We start from the raw sequence: 20,102 nt of genomic DNA, 5'->3' as shown, positions 1-20,102 counted from the left end.
TTTTTTGATTATCCTCTTCAAAACCACCGCTCCCCACTTCTCTTCAGCTACGTGAATGGTGTTGCTTCTTCATTCATGCTCAGCTTCTCCTCAAAGTCTTTTGCCCTCACACCTGATCCTTTGGTGAGGTATGTTGGCTCAACCTTTGCATTATACCTGGCCTTCTTTGGTTGTCCTTACTGAAAAAAATGGAAGCTTTAATCCCTTCCTCTCCCTTTTAGATTGGTGCTGTGTCTTGTTGCCTTTCTGCTCCGTCTACACTCATATCGTATCCCATAGAGGTGACACCCTTAACCGGACCTAGGGAGATAGCAATTACTCATCCGTCACTTAGCCTTTAGGTATGGCTGGTTTCCTATTATCAGTCTGTGTAATTTTCTTTTTCACTAAATGGGAATACTGAGGCAGTAAGAAAAAAAGTTGTCTTGTAATTGTTTTGAGACAAGATCTCACTGTATAGTTCAGGCTGGCCTGGAACTAGCCATGTCTAGGCTTGAACTTTCAATCCTCTTGCTTCTACCAGAGTGAGCTGTAGAGATTTTACAGCTCTTTTTTTCTTTTTAACACGTGTGTTTATATACATACATGCACAAACACACACAATCTCACGCAAAAGTCGTCTAGAAGCCTTTCCTTGAATCAAGGACAAGTGTTAAGCTCTGTTGACACTGTCGTCTTTCTCTCTCTAGAGCATTCTGTGTTTGCTCTTCTTCCTCCCCCTCTTCCTTCTCCTCCTCTTTCTTCTGGCAGTCTCACTATGTAGCCCAGCAGCCTCGAACTCCTGATCCTATTGTCTCAGTCTCCCAAGTATGGGGATTACAAGCTTGTGCCACCATGCTGGCTTACACCTGCTCCTGACTTTGGGTTTATGCGCTGGCTGTTCTTGTTGATGGTTGCCGTTTTCATTCAGCTCTGGGGAAGACTCCTCGCTCAAGACTCCAGGCAGGTAGTAGGAATACCTGGGGAGGCAGAAGCAGGATCCTAGCCGCTGGCCCTTTCCTGTTCCGTCTTTCTTTGTTACTGTACTTGGCAACACCTAAGAATCCAGTTTCTGTATCTTTCAAATGTTGGCCGTTTGTGTTTTCCTCCATACCTCCATGCTGGAGTATACTCTAGAAAACAAAACCTCCCCGCTGTGTCCTCCAAAGGGCCATGAGGCAGACCAATGGCCTTGGCAGTAGAAGGGAGCAGGCCTGACTGTTGTTCATGACTGAAGTCTCGTGTAATGTCTGTCATTGTCTGGGGTAGGTGAGAGACATATTGAAACTCTGCTTCCTGCCACCTGAAATGATAATTGGTATCCAAGAGGCACTGCACAGCTGATATGTGTAGACTGATTGCTGAAACAGCTCCATGAATTCACAGAAGGGGAAATACTTGCCTGACTTCATTGACTCAAGGCTGGGTTGCTGGTTGCTCGAGTGGGGGAGAGAGGAGGTTCTCGGCAGCAGTTTGGCCCCGGAGCCATGCACACAGGTGCTCCCTTGGTTTCAGTGGCACTTTGGACTTCATCCCTGGGAGATGCATGGAGCGGCAAGGCTCTGATCCGCCTTTTTTCACACCTCTTCTTCTCTTGTGTGTCTGTCTTCTCTGTAGACGGTTCTGCCTCCCAGGCTCAGCAGCTTCCCAACTCTCAGGTTCTGTCGCCCGACGAAGCTGTCTGCCTCCGAAAGAAGAAGAGACATTCTCGTCCTGATCCCTTTGCCCGACTGTCGGACTTATGCCACCGTCAGCTTCCGGAAGACCAGACGGCGATCCTCAACAGCGTGGATCATGATGACCCAGGCCACGCTACTCTGCTATGACTTGACGTCACTCTAAGTGTCCCCAGGGTGGGGTGCTAGGCCTAAGGGGCAGAGCGGGACCATTGTACAGGGCCTTGTCCTCCTCTGCCCATCATAGGATGGCGCAGGCCCTTGTCCGATGTGTGGTCCCCCCCTGCCCGTGGGTCTCTCTCTCCCACCATCTAGCTGGCTAGCCTTGCCCACAGGACAGAGGACTGGGGGAAGAGCTTTTATCTGTGGGTCAGATCTGGGAGTGTGTGAGGACAGGAAGCCTCTGTCTCAACACCATCTCTCCCACCTTACTCGATTCTTCTCACCTCTTCAAACGTCTTAGGAAGTGAGGAAGAGAAAAGCAATGGCTTTTTACTACTCCGTGTTTGTTTCAGTTTTCTAAGTCCTGGGAGGGGGTTAGAATTATTTCCTATCCTCCAAACTCCGCATATATATAGATATAGATACAAATACACTTGTGTGTAGTTGGTGGGTTTCTCTATGTGTATATATATGTACATTGAAGCAAAGTGCCGTCTCTCCCTGTGGTCGGTGAAGGACTGAACAGCTGGGCTTCGGGCGGCCTGTGGGCTGGTGGGTGCCCTCATGTCTGTCTTGGGAGATCATTCCAGCTGAAATAGGAGTCATGCCTCTCAGCTGAATTCACCATCTTTCTTTCCAGCTTCTTCCATCTAGAGCAGAAAAGGGACCTTGCTGTGATTCCTAGCTCCCTGCTTGGGGTCATAGCAACAAGTTACCCCTGAACTAATCCTAAGCCTTTACTGCCTGCTTGCTAGGTGAGGCAAGCATGGTCAGGCACAAGGCCAGATTGGCATCTTCCTTTCTGCTGCATTTTGGCACTCACCCGAGAAGTAGCGGTTGTTTACCAGTGGGGCTGACAGGCAGTCCTGGTGTACAATCCCTTGTTCATGTGGCCATGCCTCCATCTCTTCTGGTCCAGCCAGGACTAGGAACCCCGAAGCCAAAGGCCCTCCTGTTCTGCAGCCACCTGTGCTGAGCACCGAGCTACCGCAGCTCTATTTATACCCGTCTTGGCTCTGAACTCAGAGCACTGCTCCCCCGCGGCCGATTGGCTCCTCCTTTCCTTTTGTGTTTGCTAATTCTCCAGATTGATTAATTGCCATTTGTGGGAGCTGCCTGCGGCTCCTTGGCATACTCTCTGTGTGCTGCCTGCCAACTCTGCTTTGCCCTGGGGTCCTTCTCCACCCCCTGGACCCACTCTCCAGTGCATGAGATGAAAAAGTGAGGGGACTTCAGGTTGTTGAGCTCTGGGGTGCCCTTTCCTCACTGCTCCTGCGTGGAGCTGGCTGAGGCACCGGGATGATGGATGATGGTGGAAGTAGAAGTGGGTAGGCACCAGGGCCCTAATCCTTTCTCTGTACAAATCCTGTCCTGGTTCAAACTGTCAGCATCCCAACGTTTTCCTGATGCCATTTGTCAATTCAGATGCTTCTCTCTCTCCTTAAAAGGTTCTGATGTTGCTCAAGAGTAGACAAGGGGAAGAGTGGGCCCTCCCTCTCCTTCCCTCCTGCTTTGCCTAAAGTATAACTGTCAGCTTCCTGGAAGTATTCCTTCTTGGTGCTGCTGAATCCACCTCTCCCCAGAGACCTCCTCGGGCATTAGCCCTGTCTGCTGGAAGGCTTCTGCTGCTCCCACAGAAGCTGCCAGTCACTCAGCCTAGTGACTTTGATGAGGTCCCAGGGGCTGGGACACTGACCTTTTCTCGGCGCTTCCATCTTGGGGGATTGACTGCATCTCTGCAGCCAGGCCTTGGTGCTTCCTTCTTTCTCCCAGTGAACTAGGGATGGACCCTACGCTTGAGGCTTCACCACACAAGCCACACTACCGCAACTTTCTTCTGGATATAGGAGAAAGAGGTGCTGAGGGGCAGAGTTCCTTTTGCTCTGAGGTTAGGCCATGGACCTCAGACCGTCCACCTGATGTGATGCTCAGAGGTGTTGGGGGCCACGGGCCCTTTGGACCTCAACTCCGACAAAGTAGAAGAGTTGAGTTGGAAGACTCGCTCCTTTTTCAGCAAGGAGGCCACTGCTTCTGCCACTGTGCCACAATGGGCTTCTCCCTCAAGTGTCTCCTGGGGCGACTGGGAACCAATCTACCTGCAATGCTGGGGTAGCGTTTGGAGGCTCTCAGTGGCCTTGTCTGTGGTCTTTGCTTGCTCTCTCATACCATGTGACTCCCGAAGCCTGGAGTGTGAAAGTAGGTCATTGGTGCTGGGCGGTACTGAATTTAGCCAAGCATTCTGAGGACCCTCCTGGCAATTCTGGCCCTGGTACTGTCTGAGCCTTGAGGTGAGAATGGAGGAGAAGTTGAGGTGGAAGACTTTGCTTCTTTTGGATATTGTAGGGAACAAGAGCCAAACCTTGTGGGGTGAGATGCAAGTCCATGGCTAGGCTTGCAGGCTGGGCTTGCAGGCTGTGCTAACAAAGGTGCTGTCTTCTTCCTCTTCTTGCCTCTGATGGTGCCCCTTACCTCTGCCTAGCTGACCAAATGGTGGAAACTGCTTTTGACTGGCCACTGGATGGCAGCTGTGCTACTGTGTCCCCTGGGCTCCAAAGGGGCACAAGGTCTATCCATTCCAAAGTGACCTCTGATTCATTCTCCTCCTAAGAGGTCTTCCTTCTTGTGACTTTTCTTGGAGGCCAGCAGCATTCCTGCACTTCAGGAAGCTGTTTTAGCCCTTCCTTGGTGACTGCAAGGCAAATTGGCAAAAAAACAGTCCCCATGGTCAATGCGATCAGGGTGTGATAGGCACACTCTCAAGTACTGGCTCTGGGTATGTGTTTGACAGTCTGGTTAGAAATATCTGAATTTGGGGGTATATCCATTTCTAGGGACCAATGACCTTTACACTCTGCCTTTGAACTTGGCAGTGACCACTATGAGCTTCCTAGGGCGTTCATCTTCCTTGCTGTGGGAGATCGTGTCTTCCCAATCCCCTCTTTGGGTCTGGTAGCCTTGCAGAAGTAACCAGTTCCAAACCTATTCCTGTACTCAGTATTTTTTCTATCTTTTCCTTCTGTACCTTGACTGGAAATGCTATCTCAGTGTTTAAGCCAAAATCCAGAAGGAGAGTAACCGGTTTCTCCAGAGAGACTGCAATTTGCGGGAAAGAAGATGAAAAGTAAGAAGTGAATCTTGCTTCTATTTGGTGGCTGACCACGTAAGGCTTTGCTTCAAGACTCTGAGTGGAATTCTGTGCATCTGTGGTCATTGGTGGCTGTTGGTCCAGCATCTGATGCTGGTTTTTGCCTAGCGGCCAGCCTGTCTTCTCCCGTTTTCTTAGACAGAAGAGCACAGGAGAGAGGTCTTCAGAAAGTCTCCCAGTGGAAAGGGTGCAGCGTCACATGGTACGAACAGACTCTGCACTCCATCTCCGCAGGCTTAGCTTATGTGTTTGGGGGAGACTTCGACAGGATTATAACAATTCCTTATTATATTTTCCCAGTGTGTTCTCTCTTGGTTTTTGCACAGTAATCTAAACTATTTTAGGTGGAACGGATCTTAGCTGTTCATCCTTCTGCCCTTTTTATAGAGAGAAAACTACGTAAAGTTGGGATGTGGGATTGCTTTCTTTCCTCCTCCTGGTGAGGCTGGCACACACCAGCTTCAGGGAAGGCGTCCCAGAGCATTAGGACAACTTAGTTGCTTCCTAGGATCTGTATTTGAGGCTGAGGCATGTGTAGCTTGAGCCGTTTCTTCTGATTTTGATAGCAAAATCCTTTAGAGGGTTTGGGGTGGGCTGGGAGAATTGTAGGTAAGTACATTTTACTAGTATGTAGAGAACTCTAGGAACTGAAAAGCTAATGGCTTGGACTTGCTTTGCTTGCATGTAAAAGTGCTTTGGGAGCACTGCAGGGACTTGGGGGTAGGAGGATAGAGTCAAGGGCAGAGATGGGGGTACAGGAGAATCCCACTGATGCTTTCTCTGGGATCCTGAGCATTTTCACTAGTGCTCATTGACTTGGCCCTACCCTTTGTTCAGGCTCCAGAAGAGCCTTAGCAGCCATTCTGCATTGAAGACAGTAGTTGATGGGGCGGGTGTGATTCAGGAAGAGAAGTTAAAGGGATGGACCGTGGAGAGAAGGCTTGATCATGTTCAGGTATGCAAGACGGAGATGGATAGAGTATTAAACCAATTGTAGAGAGTATAGGAATCCTGGGATGATGAGGTTAACACCCAAATAAGGCACTAAGCCTCCAGTTCTCTTTCTGACCACTCTGCCAGCCTGGATGATAGTGCAGATGGTTGAGGAGGATCATCACAAGGAAACGAGTGACTGCCAGGGAGGGCCATGAAGAACAGGTTCCCCTGGTGTGGGAAGGAGTAGCCCACTGAGAGCAGGTTGTGGGCGGGGCCTGATAAGCAGACACAGAGTGGATCTTGGAAGAAATCTTGCTTAAGGCAGGGCTTTCTGCTTGTAGAACTGACCTCTACGGCTGATTGCCGGATACAGACATCTTCAGGTTTTTCTCTTTGCGGAGTGAAATCTGGGAGACGGGCCTTCAAATGCTGTCAGTCCCTGCTTTCCAGTGGAGAGGGAAGGTTGTTCTCGGGAGCTTGGTGCTCATTCTCCTGACAGCAGGGACATGCTGTGCTTCTTCTTATTTGTGTCTGAAAATGCCCATCAGGCACTGGTGCTGATGGTGCCCAGGAGGCTGGGCCTCCAGACTTGTCAGTCTTTCTTGAGCTGTAGAGAGTGTCTTCATCCCAGAGGCTACACAATGGCCTGGTATCTAGAGGTTTTGTCTTCAATTTCTCTTCCTTTGATAGTTTAGATTTACCACAGTGTAGCTAAGGGAGGCAAATAATTTCATCTGAAATCAGAGACCATCTCTTCTGTACTCCTTACTGTATCCAGCTTCCTCTTGGATCAAGAGGCTAACTGAAAATCTCTTCAAGAGAAATCGATAAACCGAGAAGCAAAGCTCTGGTTGGACTCTATTAACTCTTACCAACTCATGCAACTGGGCATTGCGTGGGGTTGGCTTGTAACTCTTTCACCTTTTGATGGATGCTGAATCAGCATGGGTCCAGAACCTTCTATCTGGACCCCTGTCTATACTTCCAAATCAGCCTTTCAGGAACAGATACACTGTCTGCACCAGATGTTTGGTGTCGTAGATTGCCAAGAGGGTAGAATTTTTTTTCATGACCTCATTTAAAATAATAGTAACAAAAATCCCTAATCGATTGAGTCTGATTCAGAGACAGTCCCCAATCATAGGGATTTCTGTGTAGACTGGAAAAAAATGTATTAGTGCAATTATTTTTTAGTGGCTGGCCGTGCCTTAGGAGGGAAGAGTTGGGATATCCTAACTGCTAAGTAGCTGGGTTGATCAGCAGCCAGTCATTGAACATTCTCTTCTGCAGTGGGCTAGTTGTTGGCTGCAGCGGTTAGAGATTCTGAAGAGCACTGGTGAACAGTGATCAGCTTTGGACCCCTGGTTAGGGAATTCAACCAAAGCAGTAGAAGAAGCTCAGCCTGCAGCTGGGGCCTTCACTGTACCTTTCCCACCCAACTTTCTCACCATGAATGACGGCACCTGTTGTTCTCCTGGGTACTGAAGAAATACATCCCAGCAAGCCCATCTCCCACTAGCATGGGTTTCCTGGATCTGCTTTAGGAAGTAGAGCAAGCTCTTTCTCCACCCACATTCACATCCTTCGGGCTCTACTTCCTTCTTCTCCCCGCTGTGTGTGGCTCCAGGACCTCTGGCTTCTGCATGGTCTACAATAGGGAGGTGGTCGGGCTGGGGAGAGAATTGGGGAGGGTGTAGGGGTTGGACTGGGGAAGGGAATTTACATTTTCAACCTTAAAATACTGTAAGCATGTTTTGGGGTGAACTGGGATTTTCACATAAACTGTGGCAAGGGAAAATGCCTGATGCTCCTCATAGGGGAGGTGGGGACTCAGGGGACATTTGGCTTCTTTTTGGCTTAGGAATCTATTTTATTTGGTGGAGGAGAATAAGCCTCCTCACAGTTACCCTGCGAACCTTGGAAGGGAAGCTCATTCTATCCCCAAGTAGTTTTATTGCCTACTAAGAACAATTAAACAGTCTGTCACAGGTTGACATTGCCCTGGCTGGGTCCGAGAAATGAAAGAAGGCACCTGTTTCTCTGCCCGTGTTAGGTTATCTGCCTGGTCACAACCCCCTGGCCAACTGTGTATTTCAGTGTTCAGAAGTAAGTGTGTTAGATGGGTGTGAGTATCTGGGATGTGTGGTGTCTGTGTGTGCAGTGTGTGTGTGTGTGTGTGTGTGTGTGTTGTATGGCTATGATTTTTATGTGAATTTGATGAGTGGGCATGAGGGAACTGTAGAGATACCGCTTTGCCTGGGTAGCATCAGGCCTAGTTATGGCTGACTCTTTTCTTTGCTAGACAAATTTCTGTTTGGGTAGGAGGGTCTTACTCATAATATACCATCCTGAGTGTATTTTTTATGGAGATTGTATATAAAATTATATAAATATATATAACTTGTTCTATTTTAAGGTGAAATGAGACTCATGGGGGGGGAGGGCAAGAATCAGATGCAATAGTGGTCATTAACAGTGGGAGCTTCAGGTAAGTTGTCCACGTGGGGAGTGGGAGGAGTGGGTGGGAACGAGATGTAAGCCGGGCAGGAGTGGAGGCTTGTGCCCTCTGCAGACGTATATAAATGTAAAGAAAACTTATATAAAGCTATCTATCTAGCATATCTATATATCTATATATCTATATGAAGTCATAGTTTGCTTTATTTTTGTACTTGTGCTTAGAGACACTTTGAGCAGTGTCACCTCCCCCAGGTGGTCCGGGGTGCTAGCTCATGCCTTGATACCACCTACTTCTCCATCCTTCCTTAGACATACTGTCTGCTCGAAGATTCTTGAGCCTTTCTGATAGAAACGTGTAGATAGGAAAAAAATTCAAGTCATTTTCAGGAAGAGCGAGAGAGCTGAAGGTGGTACGTCTCTTTCCGGTGTGTCTCCTGTTAGGAGGGTTCCCTAACTCGTCCAGTTCGATAGAGGTGCTCAGTATAGAAAGGATGACGGAGATCTAAGCGTGGAAGCATGACTCCATGCTCCTGCAGCTAAGGCTGGTACTTAGTTCCTAGCTCAGCATCTTGGACAGAGGGAGGTCAGGGTGTCTGGGTCTTACCGTCACGCCTGTCCTGGCTTGTAGCACCTGGGCCCAAGCAGTTCCTCTCTGGAAGGTGGCAGTGAGATTTTTGAGACTGACTGCGTGGGCTCAGTTTTGGAGAAGATAACACCCTGGTAATTATTGCTGCAGATTCTTGGAACCAGTGTGAATGTGATATCTAGTATAAATATAGCGCCTGTGCGTTTTCATTTCTTTTTAATTGGAAAATGAGTTGTTGTCGGCAATGGGGAGCGTGGTCTAGTCCTGGAACACTGAGTGGAAGATCAGGGATGAGAGAATGTTGCTGGGCAGGACTTGAAGGATCAGTCCCTCTGTTTTCTTCCTCCTTCTTAGCCTGAGGCTTGGAAACTAAATAATGTGTTGGAAGGACGTGGTATGGGTGGAAGGAGTTCATTTGTGTCTGGACAGAAAGATGTGCACTCTGAGGAATACCTCTTTGAGAATTCGAGACCTCACCTATGCTGGAAGGGCCATGCGCCTTGCAGCCTAAGCGGGCATCTCTTGGTGCTAGCTCTTTCTTCTCACGTGCCAAGTGATCAGAGTGACAGGCTTGAGACCACTGCCGAAGCCAGGAGAGACTCAGAACTTAGTCTAGTCTTTCTGCTTCTCATTCAAGAAAAGGCGGGAAAATCCACTTCTTCCCAAGTAGAACATGATGCTAGCTAAGAGTGCCTCAACCATGGGAAGGACTTTTGGGGGTTTAGGGGTGATAGGCAGAGTAGGGAGGTATGGAGCCTTGAGTCTAACTCCTGACCCTTAGGGAGACCTTATGGTTCCTTCGATGTTCTGCTCAAAATACTCAAATTTTCTCAAGGATATTGGAGGATTATGGGCTCTGTCCATGTAGTATTGGGTGGACTCCAGCACTGGGGCTAACTGAAAGTGTGTCTTTTCCTACCTGCAGCCTCCTCAGGAGGCCAAAAGAGGATAAGGCTAGGTGTTTTTTGTAAACCTTCTGAGAGATTAGGCAAGAGGAAGAACAGCAAATTCTTTGTCCCTTCCTAGCTTGAGTCCCCTCCTCACTTACCAAAGAGGGGTTTCCATACTATTTTTTTTTTTTTTTTTGGTTCTTAGAGCCCACCTCTTCTCTTTGTATGCAGACGCTATCTCACTTCTGGTCATAAAAGAGACCAGCAGAATTAAGCATTTTAGCATCTTAGGGCTCATACTCCATGAAGCCCAGATTCGCTCTGACACTTTCCTCTTTCCACATTGAGCCAAAGGCTTGATTCTTAGACACCTCAGCAGCATCAAGACACGAGATCACCATCCTACTTCATGATGTCCAACTGGACCCTTCTATGGAAATGGGAAGATGGACGTGTCCTTTACCCTGAAGTTTTAGGACTTGGGCAAAGTATTACCTTTGCCCTTTCTTTGACCCAGACCTCAGTAAGATGGTATACGGTGAGCATTGGAAGAGAAAGGTCTGGTGACCCAACGCCAGTCACCTAATCTGCAGAAGAGCCAGCTTTCTACAGGGGAACCCAGAACAAGGGTCAGTGTCTGATTATACATGGAAAAGATGGGTTGTCATCCTTGAATCTCTCAGTCAATGGGAGGGGTGCTCTGGTAAAGCTGCTGCCAGGACCCTGAACTCTTCTGTATACCTGTGATTCATCTTGGTCCCTAGGCCATGGGAAAGGCTGTTGGAACTGTGATGTTCTTCCCTATTGGTAGGAGGTTGAGAGAGTCCAAAGAGATTGAGTTTGGCTACCTCTGCTCTATGGAATGAATGTGGAACAGATCTGGAATTTGCTCTCCCAAGGGTTGCTGTAGCTCTGTCCTTTCTCCGCTGTCCTCAGCCAGGTGCCTGGGGGAAAGGAGGCCCATCCACAACTCCTCGGTTCTTGCCTGGACCTCACCTTGTGTAAGGTACTCATGTGGAATCATTTTGGGAAATATTAACACAAAAGCATGAGGTAGGTTGAGGGACAGGACACAGCACCCCTCCTGTGGGTGAAGGGTGGATTATGATGCTGAAGTAGGGTTTTTTGTCCTGTTGAGGAAGTAACTAGTGCCGCCTTCAAGGACTGGTAGGAGTTTCTCTGTAGAATGAATGATCTCGATGTTGGAATTTGAGGCTGAGGGGTCACAAAGGGAGCAGTGAACCAAGCTCTGTTCACGGAGTCCCGTGTGCCACCGTCGGAAAGTCCTGAAGCTCCACTCAGATTTAATTTCTTAACTGCCATTTGTGGGGCTGGAGGATGAGGACAGGCATGGGACATGCTTTCCCAAGTTACCTGTCCTCATGGAGTCCCTGACTGGGCAGAGAGCATCCTGCTTTGGTCAGCAACTCTGGGGCCCCCTTTATTACCACCTTTTTCTCTTTCATGAGGAGGGACTACATCATCTTGGACATATTTCTTCCCTCACTCACCTAAAGGCAGTTTTTGTATGAATTCCTTTCCTCCTGTTACCCCCATCATCTGTAGACACAGAAATGGGGAGGCAAAGGATCCTGGAGCTCCCTGCCAGGGTCCCTCACAGACTGCGCACCTCTTGCACCTAGCAACCTCTGGGCTGTTAGTTTTAACATACCTGGACATGACTCTGAGTTTTGTCATGAGATCCCATGCTCTCATTTCAAACCTTTATTCTTCCTTTGGCTTTCTTTGGGGGCTCTCCCCATTCATGCCTGGTCTTCTTATGGAGACCATTCAGACCTCATTTCCATTTCTTGAATGTTAAGTATTACATCACTGCGCTAGGGTGCTTCATGGTGCTGTTCCTGACGAGGCCAGCTGGACGGAATCAGTCACCTTCGTCCCACTGGTTCCTTAGATCTTGCTGTATATTGTCTTTATTAGATGTTTTTTCCTAGGGGGGGCTGGGGTGGGAGGTTTAGGGGTAGTTTTTGTGTTTTCTCTCTCTCTCTCTCTCTCTCTCTCTCTCTCTCTCTCTCTCTCTTTCCTCTCTCTTCCTCCCTCCCCCTCTTGCTCCTTCCTCTTTCTGTATGTATGTATGGATTGGTTAAAGTCAGTTATCATAGGCAGCTGACTTTGGTTCCAAATTACAGTTAACCCACCCATTGTGCAGCTGCACACAGAACACCTCTGAGTGTGAATTTGGATGGCAACTAGAGGCATACTTTTTGAACTTCAGGTATGTAACTGAAAAGTAAATAAAAAACACTATTTTTTCAGTAAGCTTTTTTTTTTCTTCTAAAAGATACCTTAAAATTCAAACTATATGAACATTGAATTGGTGCTGTACCAAAGCCTTATGACATATTCTACACTCTGTATAGTCTGTCTCTGGGGAGCCCCCCTGCTTTATCACTCTTCGAAAGCCTGGGAATGCTGGTGTGTGTCAAGCCTGGAGCTGGGTCCTGGAGACCTGTGGGCCAAGGGGACTCTTGGGGACAGAAAATGATGGTGGAAGTGGGGGGGGGGGGTTCCCCATCTTCTACCCGAGCAGATACTGAAGGGAAACCAGGTGTTGGTGTGTGTGGCATGCATGTGCATGCATGTGTGTGTGCGTGCATGCATGTGTGCATGAGCTCACCAGTGCATAGTGCCAAAGTGAACGCACTACCTGGGGATGGAAAGAGAGACCCAGGTAGGACTGGGTGTGGGGTTGCCATGGGAGTGAGGGGCATGCTCCTTCCTGTTTCCCATTTCCCCTTCTAGGTTAGTAGTGGAGGTGTATCCAAAACAGCTACACTCTCAAACAGGTGCTTTCCCCTTCAAAAATCTCCAAACTAAGTATCTGTGAAGGGCCTGTCCAGGGGGCAGGCACCTCAGCTACCAAATCCTAACCGCCTAAGGCTGGGAGGAACATCTTTTCTCTCTAGCCCTTGCCTAGTTTCTTGGGGACAAAGGTTCCTCTAGGGATCTCTGCATCTCCTGTTCCTTGGCCTGGGTGGGCTTTTTAGCCCATTGAGAAGGCCTCACTGTGGGTGACCCATAGCTGTACCTGCTCCGTGGTCCCAATCGATAATGCCTGCCCTGGCTGCTGAGGACAGTGATCCCGTGGGCCTCAGATTTGTCAGTGTAAAAGCTGAGCACTCCTCCCCAGATTCATTTTGGGGGGAGATGCGCCGTCTGCCTTGGCCTGGGTTGCTCTTCCAGGCTTCACCTGCTGGCTCTGTCAGGCTTGCTGAAACTAACCAACTCATCACCGATAACACTGCATGCTCATTTCTGCAAACAAGCAACAGTACATAAGCAAACACAGGACAAGAGAGAGAAAGAAGGCATATCGAATAGCCAGATGTGTAGCCAGCGAAGGCACCCCTGGGGATGTTGCAAGCTAAGCTGATTAACAAAGCGTTTAGTATTTAATTGCTTCTCATGTAACATTACTCTGCTTCAGAAATGTTTTGTATTTTGATATAAATAAAAATTTGCTTAAAAAGTGTGTTTTCTAATTTTTTTTAATATCTAGAGTATTTGCTTATGGTATCTAGTTTTAATACTGGTCCTGGATCTCCCCCCATCAGCTCATTTTAACTTGCGGCTTAACACGATTCTAAACTGGTTGATCCTCATTTACTGGTTAGGTGTGTTTTGAGGGGTCGTTCTGTGTGAATCCCTGTAGTCTGCACCTGGGATCCACCAGGGGTAAAAACTGATAAGCTTCCTCGTCCTCTAGGTTGGGGAACTTATGTTGTCGTGGTGCACAGTCAGCAGTGATTGCAGTAACAACTTCATAGCATGTCATAAAGTGGTTAGTGACCAGAAAACATGGGGTAAATATGGGCAGGAAAAGTGGGGAAAGGTGCAACCCCAAGTGTAGAAGGGAAGAGTCCATTGCAGCCTAAAACGGTGCTCAGAGGCCTCACGAGGAAGATGATGTTTGCGCAAAAGCTAAAACCGAGTTTTGTCTCCACCAAAAGATCATTCACATCTTTTACTTCTGCCTGGAGTCATATGTGCCAAAGGTCACTGTCTGGTTTGACTCCACCTTTGGATATCTACAGCCATAACCCGCTGCGTCTTAGCCCAATGTGGGAGTCTCATTGACAAGAGTCAAGGGCTCGGGGATCAACTTCCCTTCCACATGAAGGAATCAGCAGGCTTACCAGTCTTAAGCTCAGCTCCAGGGTCATTTGGTGGGTATGGCTGCTACCACTGACACAGGTTCCTTCCCTGACCTCAGGCCTTGACATCTTTCTTCTCTGTTGTTAGGCAATGCCCCCTGTCTTGTCAACTCTATGTGCATATATATATATATATATATATATATATATATATATATATATAGAGAGAGAGAGAGAGAGAGAGAGAGAGAGAGACAGAAACTTGCTCTGTATATAGCCTAGCTTGGTCTTGAACTCTCATTTTTTCTGCCTTGTAAAGTTTTTTGTTTTGGAACTTGGTAGAAGACAAATACCAAACATGGGCTTAAAAACTATGTGTATTATTCTGGATGAAGAACCCAACCAATTATCTCAGTCACCATTTCAACACTGACAAAATACCCAGGACAACCAAGTTAAAGTGAGAGAGGTCACTTTAACTCATGAGTTCAGTGATTTCAGTTCATGGCTGAAGAAAGATTCCAGTAGTCTCTGAAACCCTAGCACCTAAAGAATCCCTTGTCTCCCAATGATATGCAGGCTGGGGACAAAACTGTTAGCTTGTAGGCCCACGCTATAAGCCTTAGCACCAACCAGCCAATGCCCACACATAGGTTCATCCACAAACTGAAAAGCTTCTGCTATAGTTTAAGAAGTTCACATGTAAGGGGTGAGTAGGATCTAATGTCCAGACAGCTGTCCTTGGCCTCATCAGTCTACTGCAATTCTTGTTCCTGCTTGGTTTCCTTGATTTCTGTCCCCTCCTTTTTGTTGGTAGGGATTGGGGAAAATATTTTGATATTGTTATGTAGATTGGTTTTAATTTTTAAAAGCAGATACACAGTGATTTTCTGCCTCTTATTATAAGTGAACATAGCCAAGAGGGCCTTTTCTATGTCGAATAGTGTTTTTGAATTTTTTAAGCCTTAAAAACTTGGTGTATCAATGTTTGCCTGCATGTTCTTATGTGTATCATGTATATGCAGGAGCCTGAGGAGGTCAGAGGAGGGTGTCAGACACCTTGGAAATGGAGTTACAGGCAGTGGTGAGCTTCCATGTGAATTTGGGGGCCAAACTAGGGTCCTCTGCAAGAGCAGCAAGTGCTCTTAATGGCTGAACCATCTCTCCTGATTCTTAACCTGTCCATTTTTTTTAAAAGTTCCCCTAACTCTGTACTTTAAATATTTCAGATTTATTTCATTTTTGTGTTCACACTAAACTCACGTGTAAAGTAAAATACATCTTCACCATCCCTGTCAGCCAGGGAAGGAAGGATCCATCAGTGGCTTCTCCCTTTTTCCTCGCTCCTTTCATCCATCCCTTTACCTCTTCCTCGCCTCTGTGTTTCACAGCAGCTTTGATGTTTGCATAGAAATGAGATCCTAGCACTGACTGTTTTTGCTTGGACCTCCTTCCACGGACACGACACAGTCCAAGGGCACCTGTGCCCCTCCCCCCTCAAACTTGGTCCCATAAGCTCCTAGGAACCCAACAGTATTGAGCAATGTGATACTTCTATTCGTGGGAATTCAGATTAATACACCGAGGTAAAGATAGGGCTAGGTGGGGCTCATGGGACAGCAAACTCACGGGCTATACAAACCAAGGCCATTTGCTCGGGAGGCCAGTGAAAAGATCACTAGCACCATCCTAAGTTAAGAACGTGGCTTTTAAAAGAGGAAGCCATAATGGAGATAAATAAAGGTCAGACTATTGCACACATGCTGGCAAGGGAGGGCTGCCACACTTGTTGAGAGACTTGCCATCAGAGGTACAGGAAGGAGAATCAAGACAAACAAACAAGCAAGCAAGCAAGCAAACAGGTATTTATCTGCCAGTCTAGAACTAGAGGACCAGGGAGACAAGGAAAGTTGAAAGAGGAAGGAAATGAAGTCCTGAAGTCTGAAATAATTGCTAGACATCTAGGGGAGATGCCACTGGTTATAAAACTAGGATTCTAGTGAGGACCTAGAGGTGGTATTAAAATGGCTCAATGGTTGAGAGCACTGGCTGCTCTTCCATAGGACCCAGGTTCAGTTCCCAGCACCACATGACAACCTACAACTGCCTGTAACTCCAGTTCCCTGGAATCTGACACCTTCACACCAATGCACATAAAATAAAGTTAAAATAAATTACATTTAAAAAAAAACCTAGGTAGAGAGGCAGGATATAGAAAGGCAGGGGAGTGTTAAAGTCCCGAGTGAAGGACATGAAAGTGACCACTGGTGTGGGCTGATCAGAGGAGGTAGTTGTTGTTGATAAGGGCAGCCTCAGCGGAAGAGGGGGGACAGCAATTCCAGCTGGAGTGGGTTGAGAAGAAAGTTGAGACACTAGTCCAGGGCTAGGCAGGTGGCGGATGAGAGAATTTGCTGATCAAGGCAGACATTTCTTGGGACACTGTTTTAGGGTTTAGGGACACAGTAGGTGTCGCAGCAGCCTGCCAGACTCTTTTTCTTAGGTGGGTGTGCCAAGTCTCCAACTCCTTTGGATCCCGGTGGCTGGTGTCTCACAAGTTCCGTTGCTGACTTGTGTGTTTTATTGACACAAGCTTTCTTGGTTAAGAGGTCACAGACCTTGCCCCATTGTGACCTGCTATTAGTGGGTGGCTCACGGACAAAGGCCACAATCTGCCTTAGAGGAAGGCACCTCTATCATGATCTTCCGGAGCAGGCCAAGACTGGAATTTACCTGAAATAACATTGCTATTTGCTTCCCTATATCCTGTCTAGTTTTCCTTTGTCTGTTTAAGTTTTTTTTCCCCCAAAGAGTGTTCCCACAACGCAGCGCATCCGCAACTGACTGCTTCAGCCTTTGTATATAAGGGACACATTCTAAAATAATCTGGTGCGAGGAGCCCAAGGGTGGAATTCTAAAGTCAGGTTCCACAGAAGCCAGCTGTCAAGAGGACACTGTGACAGTGTTCTATACAGCTGCTATCGTCCCTGACATGCCTTGACAATGCAGTTGTTGAGACTGTCACCTTTGTGGAGCTGAAGCAGGGTGCAGGTAAAGGTATATACGTTAGAGATATCGAGAAAGAGCACTCCTGAGAAAAAAAGAGTGGGCCATTTGTGCCAGCAGCGGGTAAGTGCCGAGGCTGCTGGATCAAGGATCAGGACTGCAAATCTCCTAGTGGGAGATTTTGTTCATTTGGGGGCATCGTCCCATGATCCAGGGCTTATCAGTCTCGACTCTAGAAGGCAGTTCTAATAGTTTCTAGAAGATTCTGTGAAGCTTGATGAGAGTGATGCCCCCCCAAAGCAGATGTTAGAACTCCACTGCATTCTGTGACTAGGGGTATCAAAAGGCATAGAGAGTAGGCACCATAAAATGGACCTGTTCTAAGAATCAATTCAGAAAACGCAACAGCTTACTAGGTTTTCTAGTTGTGATAGTGGATCATCCACTCACCAAAAAAGGGACGAATTAGAAAGATGGCCCCCACCTGGATGAGAAGTTTAGCAGTGACTATTTTCCAGAGGCTGGAGTTGATAGATTAGCAGGCTCTTTCAAATCTGGACATGTTTTAAACCTTACACGGTATCATTGCCAATGGTGAAATGAGCAGCTGTACTCTAAAGTCCAAAGCGAGAAAAAAAAAATGCCAACTCCATCAGGAAATATTGTGCTGAAAATCTAACAGGTATAGTTAATGTTCATAGTTAACATTCAGCAAAGGGAAGGTTTGAACTTCTGAAAGTTAAACTTTCGTTATCTTCAAATAACATGAATATCAGCATAAAAATTCCCCAAGACCCTCTCTAACTTTCTGTTCCTGTGAGAAACACCATGACCAGAAACAGTTTAGGGAAGGGAAGGATTACTTGTGTTACACTTCTAGGTCATAGCCCATCATTGAGGGACACCATGATAGGAATTGAAGGCCTTCAGGCTTACTATTTCAAACAGAGTTACCCCTGTATCCGTTGCTTCTCTGTTGCTGCAATAGAACACCATGATCTGATGCAAATTATAGAAGGGGGAATTTATTTGAGCTTGTGGTTCTAGAGGGATAAGAGTCCATTATGTTGGGAGGCAATATAATAAAGAGCAGGGAAGAAAGATGGCTAGAACAGGAGCCCGAGAAGTCACTGAACCACAAGTGTGAAGTGGAGCGAGTGAACTGGAAGAGCATGAGGCTTTAGCGCTCAAAGCCCACCCTCAGTGACATACTTCCTCTGGCAAAGCCATACCTCCTAAACCTCCCCAAGTAGTGTCACCAATTGGGGACCACGTGTTTAAATGACTAAGACTATGAGAGGGCATTTGTCATTCAAACCACAGCAACCTCTGCCCAAGGTACTCACTTTATAAGCAGGAAGTCCAGCAGGAACCACGGAGGAACAACGCTCGCTGGCTCGCTCATAGGCTCCTGCTTAGCCAACTCTCTTGTACTTCCCAGGACCACTTGACCAGGAATGGTGCTGCCCACAGTGGGCTGAGCTCCCTCACATCGATCAGCAATCAAGATAATCTCCCACAGACATACCCACTGGCCAATTGGGTCTGAGCAATTCCTCAGTTGAGGTTCTGCTCTCAGATGACGCTAGGCTGTGTCAAATCGACAGGTAACACTAATCAGGACAGAATCTAAACAAGTAAGGGGCCAAGAAAAGTTTGCTGAGCCCAAGACAGGTAGTGTTTATATTAGCAACAGACAAGTTGTTTATTTTTTCCATATATGTATGTATGTTTGTACTCATGTGTCTATAGGTGTATGTGTGTGCGTACGCATGTTGAAGTCAGAAGACAACCTTGGTATCATTCCTCAGGGTCTCTCACTAGCCAGAGACTCTCAAAGTAATTTGGATTGCCAGCAAACCCCAGGGATCAACCTGACCCTACCTTCCCGTTGATTGGATAATAAGCATGTGCCACTACATTCAGCTTAAAAATAGGTATTTTAAAAGGTAAATATAGCTGAGCATGGTGGTACATGCATTTAATTCCATCACTTCAGAGGTTAAGGAAGATGATCATTTGTTCCAGGCTAGTGGACTAAAGAGTAAGATGCTATCCCAAAAATAACAGCAGCAGCAGCAGCAGCAGCAGCAGCAACAGCAACAGCAACAAAAACACACACACACACACACACACACACACACAAATGAGGTAACTTTGTAATAGTGAAGACAACAAGCATTGAAAAATAGGTAAATGGTAGAGTTTAAGGGAGAAATGTAAGGAAAGACATACCTTGGAGATGTGATCCTATTAGGGGTCTATCAGGATCAACAGTCTGCCTTGTACAAGTTGTTTAACACCTCTCTCTAGGCGCCAAAACCAAAGATCTTTCTTGTTGTGGAATGTTATTTTAGGATGTGTTATATGTGTTTATGCCGTGGGACATTTGTTTAATGATGCAAAGATGTGTTGCATTCTTTTATGTTGCATTTGTTTAACTCTGTGAAGTGATGTTACTTTGCATATCTAAAACATCCGATTGATCTAATAAAGAGTTGAACAGCCAATAGCTAGGCAGGAGAAAGGACAGGTGGGGCTGGCAGGCAGAGAGAATAAAGAAGAGGAGAAATCTGGGAAGAGAAGATGGAGGTGCGAGAGAAAGAAGGAGAGGAGGATGACTGGGGCCAGCCACACAGCTACAGAGCCAGACAGAGTAAGAAGGGAAGATAGAGAAAGGTAAAAGCTCAGAGGTAAAAGGTAGACCTTTTAAAGTTAAAAAAAATAAGTTAAAAAAAAAAGCTTGCTAGAAACAGGTCAAGCTAAGGCCGGCAATTTATAAGTAAAAATAAGACTCCATGTGATTTATTTGGGAGCTGGGTGGTGGCTCCTACCAAAGAGTAAAAAAACCAACAGTTCCTTTATAAACTCAGACCTTCCTCTTTCTCCTGCTGTCTCTCCCTGCTCAGGTCAACTGCAGCATCAGCTCCCTCTTTATTTTTGGTTAATAGCTATTAACAAATTAAACTCTGCATTTAGAAGTCTGTAATAGCTCACCGAGCCTTCAGAGTCAGCAGGCTTTTAGATAATATCACTAGCTTGTTACTGACACCAGAAGCCTCTAAACATCGTCTCTGAAGTATGCTTTTGTTTGTTTTGTGTGCTTTAAAAATATCTACCATCTGTCTGTCTGTCTGTCTGTCTGTCTAT

The 20,102-nt window shown here is 46.8% G+C and overlaps 1 protein-coding gene across 5 annotated transcripts in view; it reads left to right on the top strand.

Moving 5' to 3' along the window:
• The window catches only part of Igsf9b (immunoglobulin superfamily member 9B), a 57,201-nt gene extending 43,877 nt beyond the window's left edge, over positions 1 to 13,324 (top strand). For 4 of the 5 annotated variants that reach the window (XM_087905743.1, XM_087905744.1, XM_087905745.1 and 1 more), the window contains one exon: positions 1,597 to 13,324. In XM_087905743.1, coding sequence (XP_087761869.1) covers positions 1,597 to 1,805 — 209 coding nt within the window. In that variant the 3' untranslated portion in view covers positions 1,806 to 13,324. The remainder of the gene's footprint in view (positions 1 to 1,596) is intronic. The other variant, XM_087905747.1, reaches the window with a different exon arrangement.
• Positions 13,325 to 20,102: the final 6,778 nt, after the last annotated feature.

The sequence above is a fragment of the Myodes glareolus genome, chromosome 4 (genome assembly GCF_982192425.1).
Source record: "Myodes glareolus chromosome 4, mMyoGla1.1, whole genome shotgun sequence".
In the NCBI taxonomy this organism is placed as follows: Eukaryota; Metazoa; Chordata; class Mammalia; order Rodentia; family Cricetidae; genus Myodes; species Myodes glareolus.
Note: the sequence above shows the minus strand (reverse complement) of the source record. Positions and strands in the feature narration are given on the sequence as shown.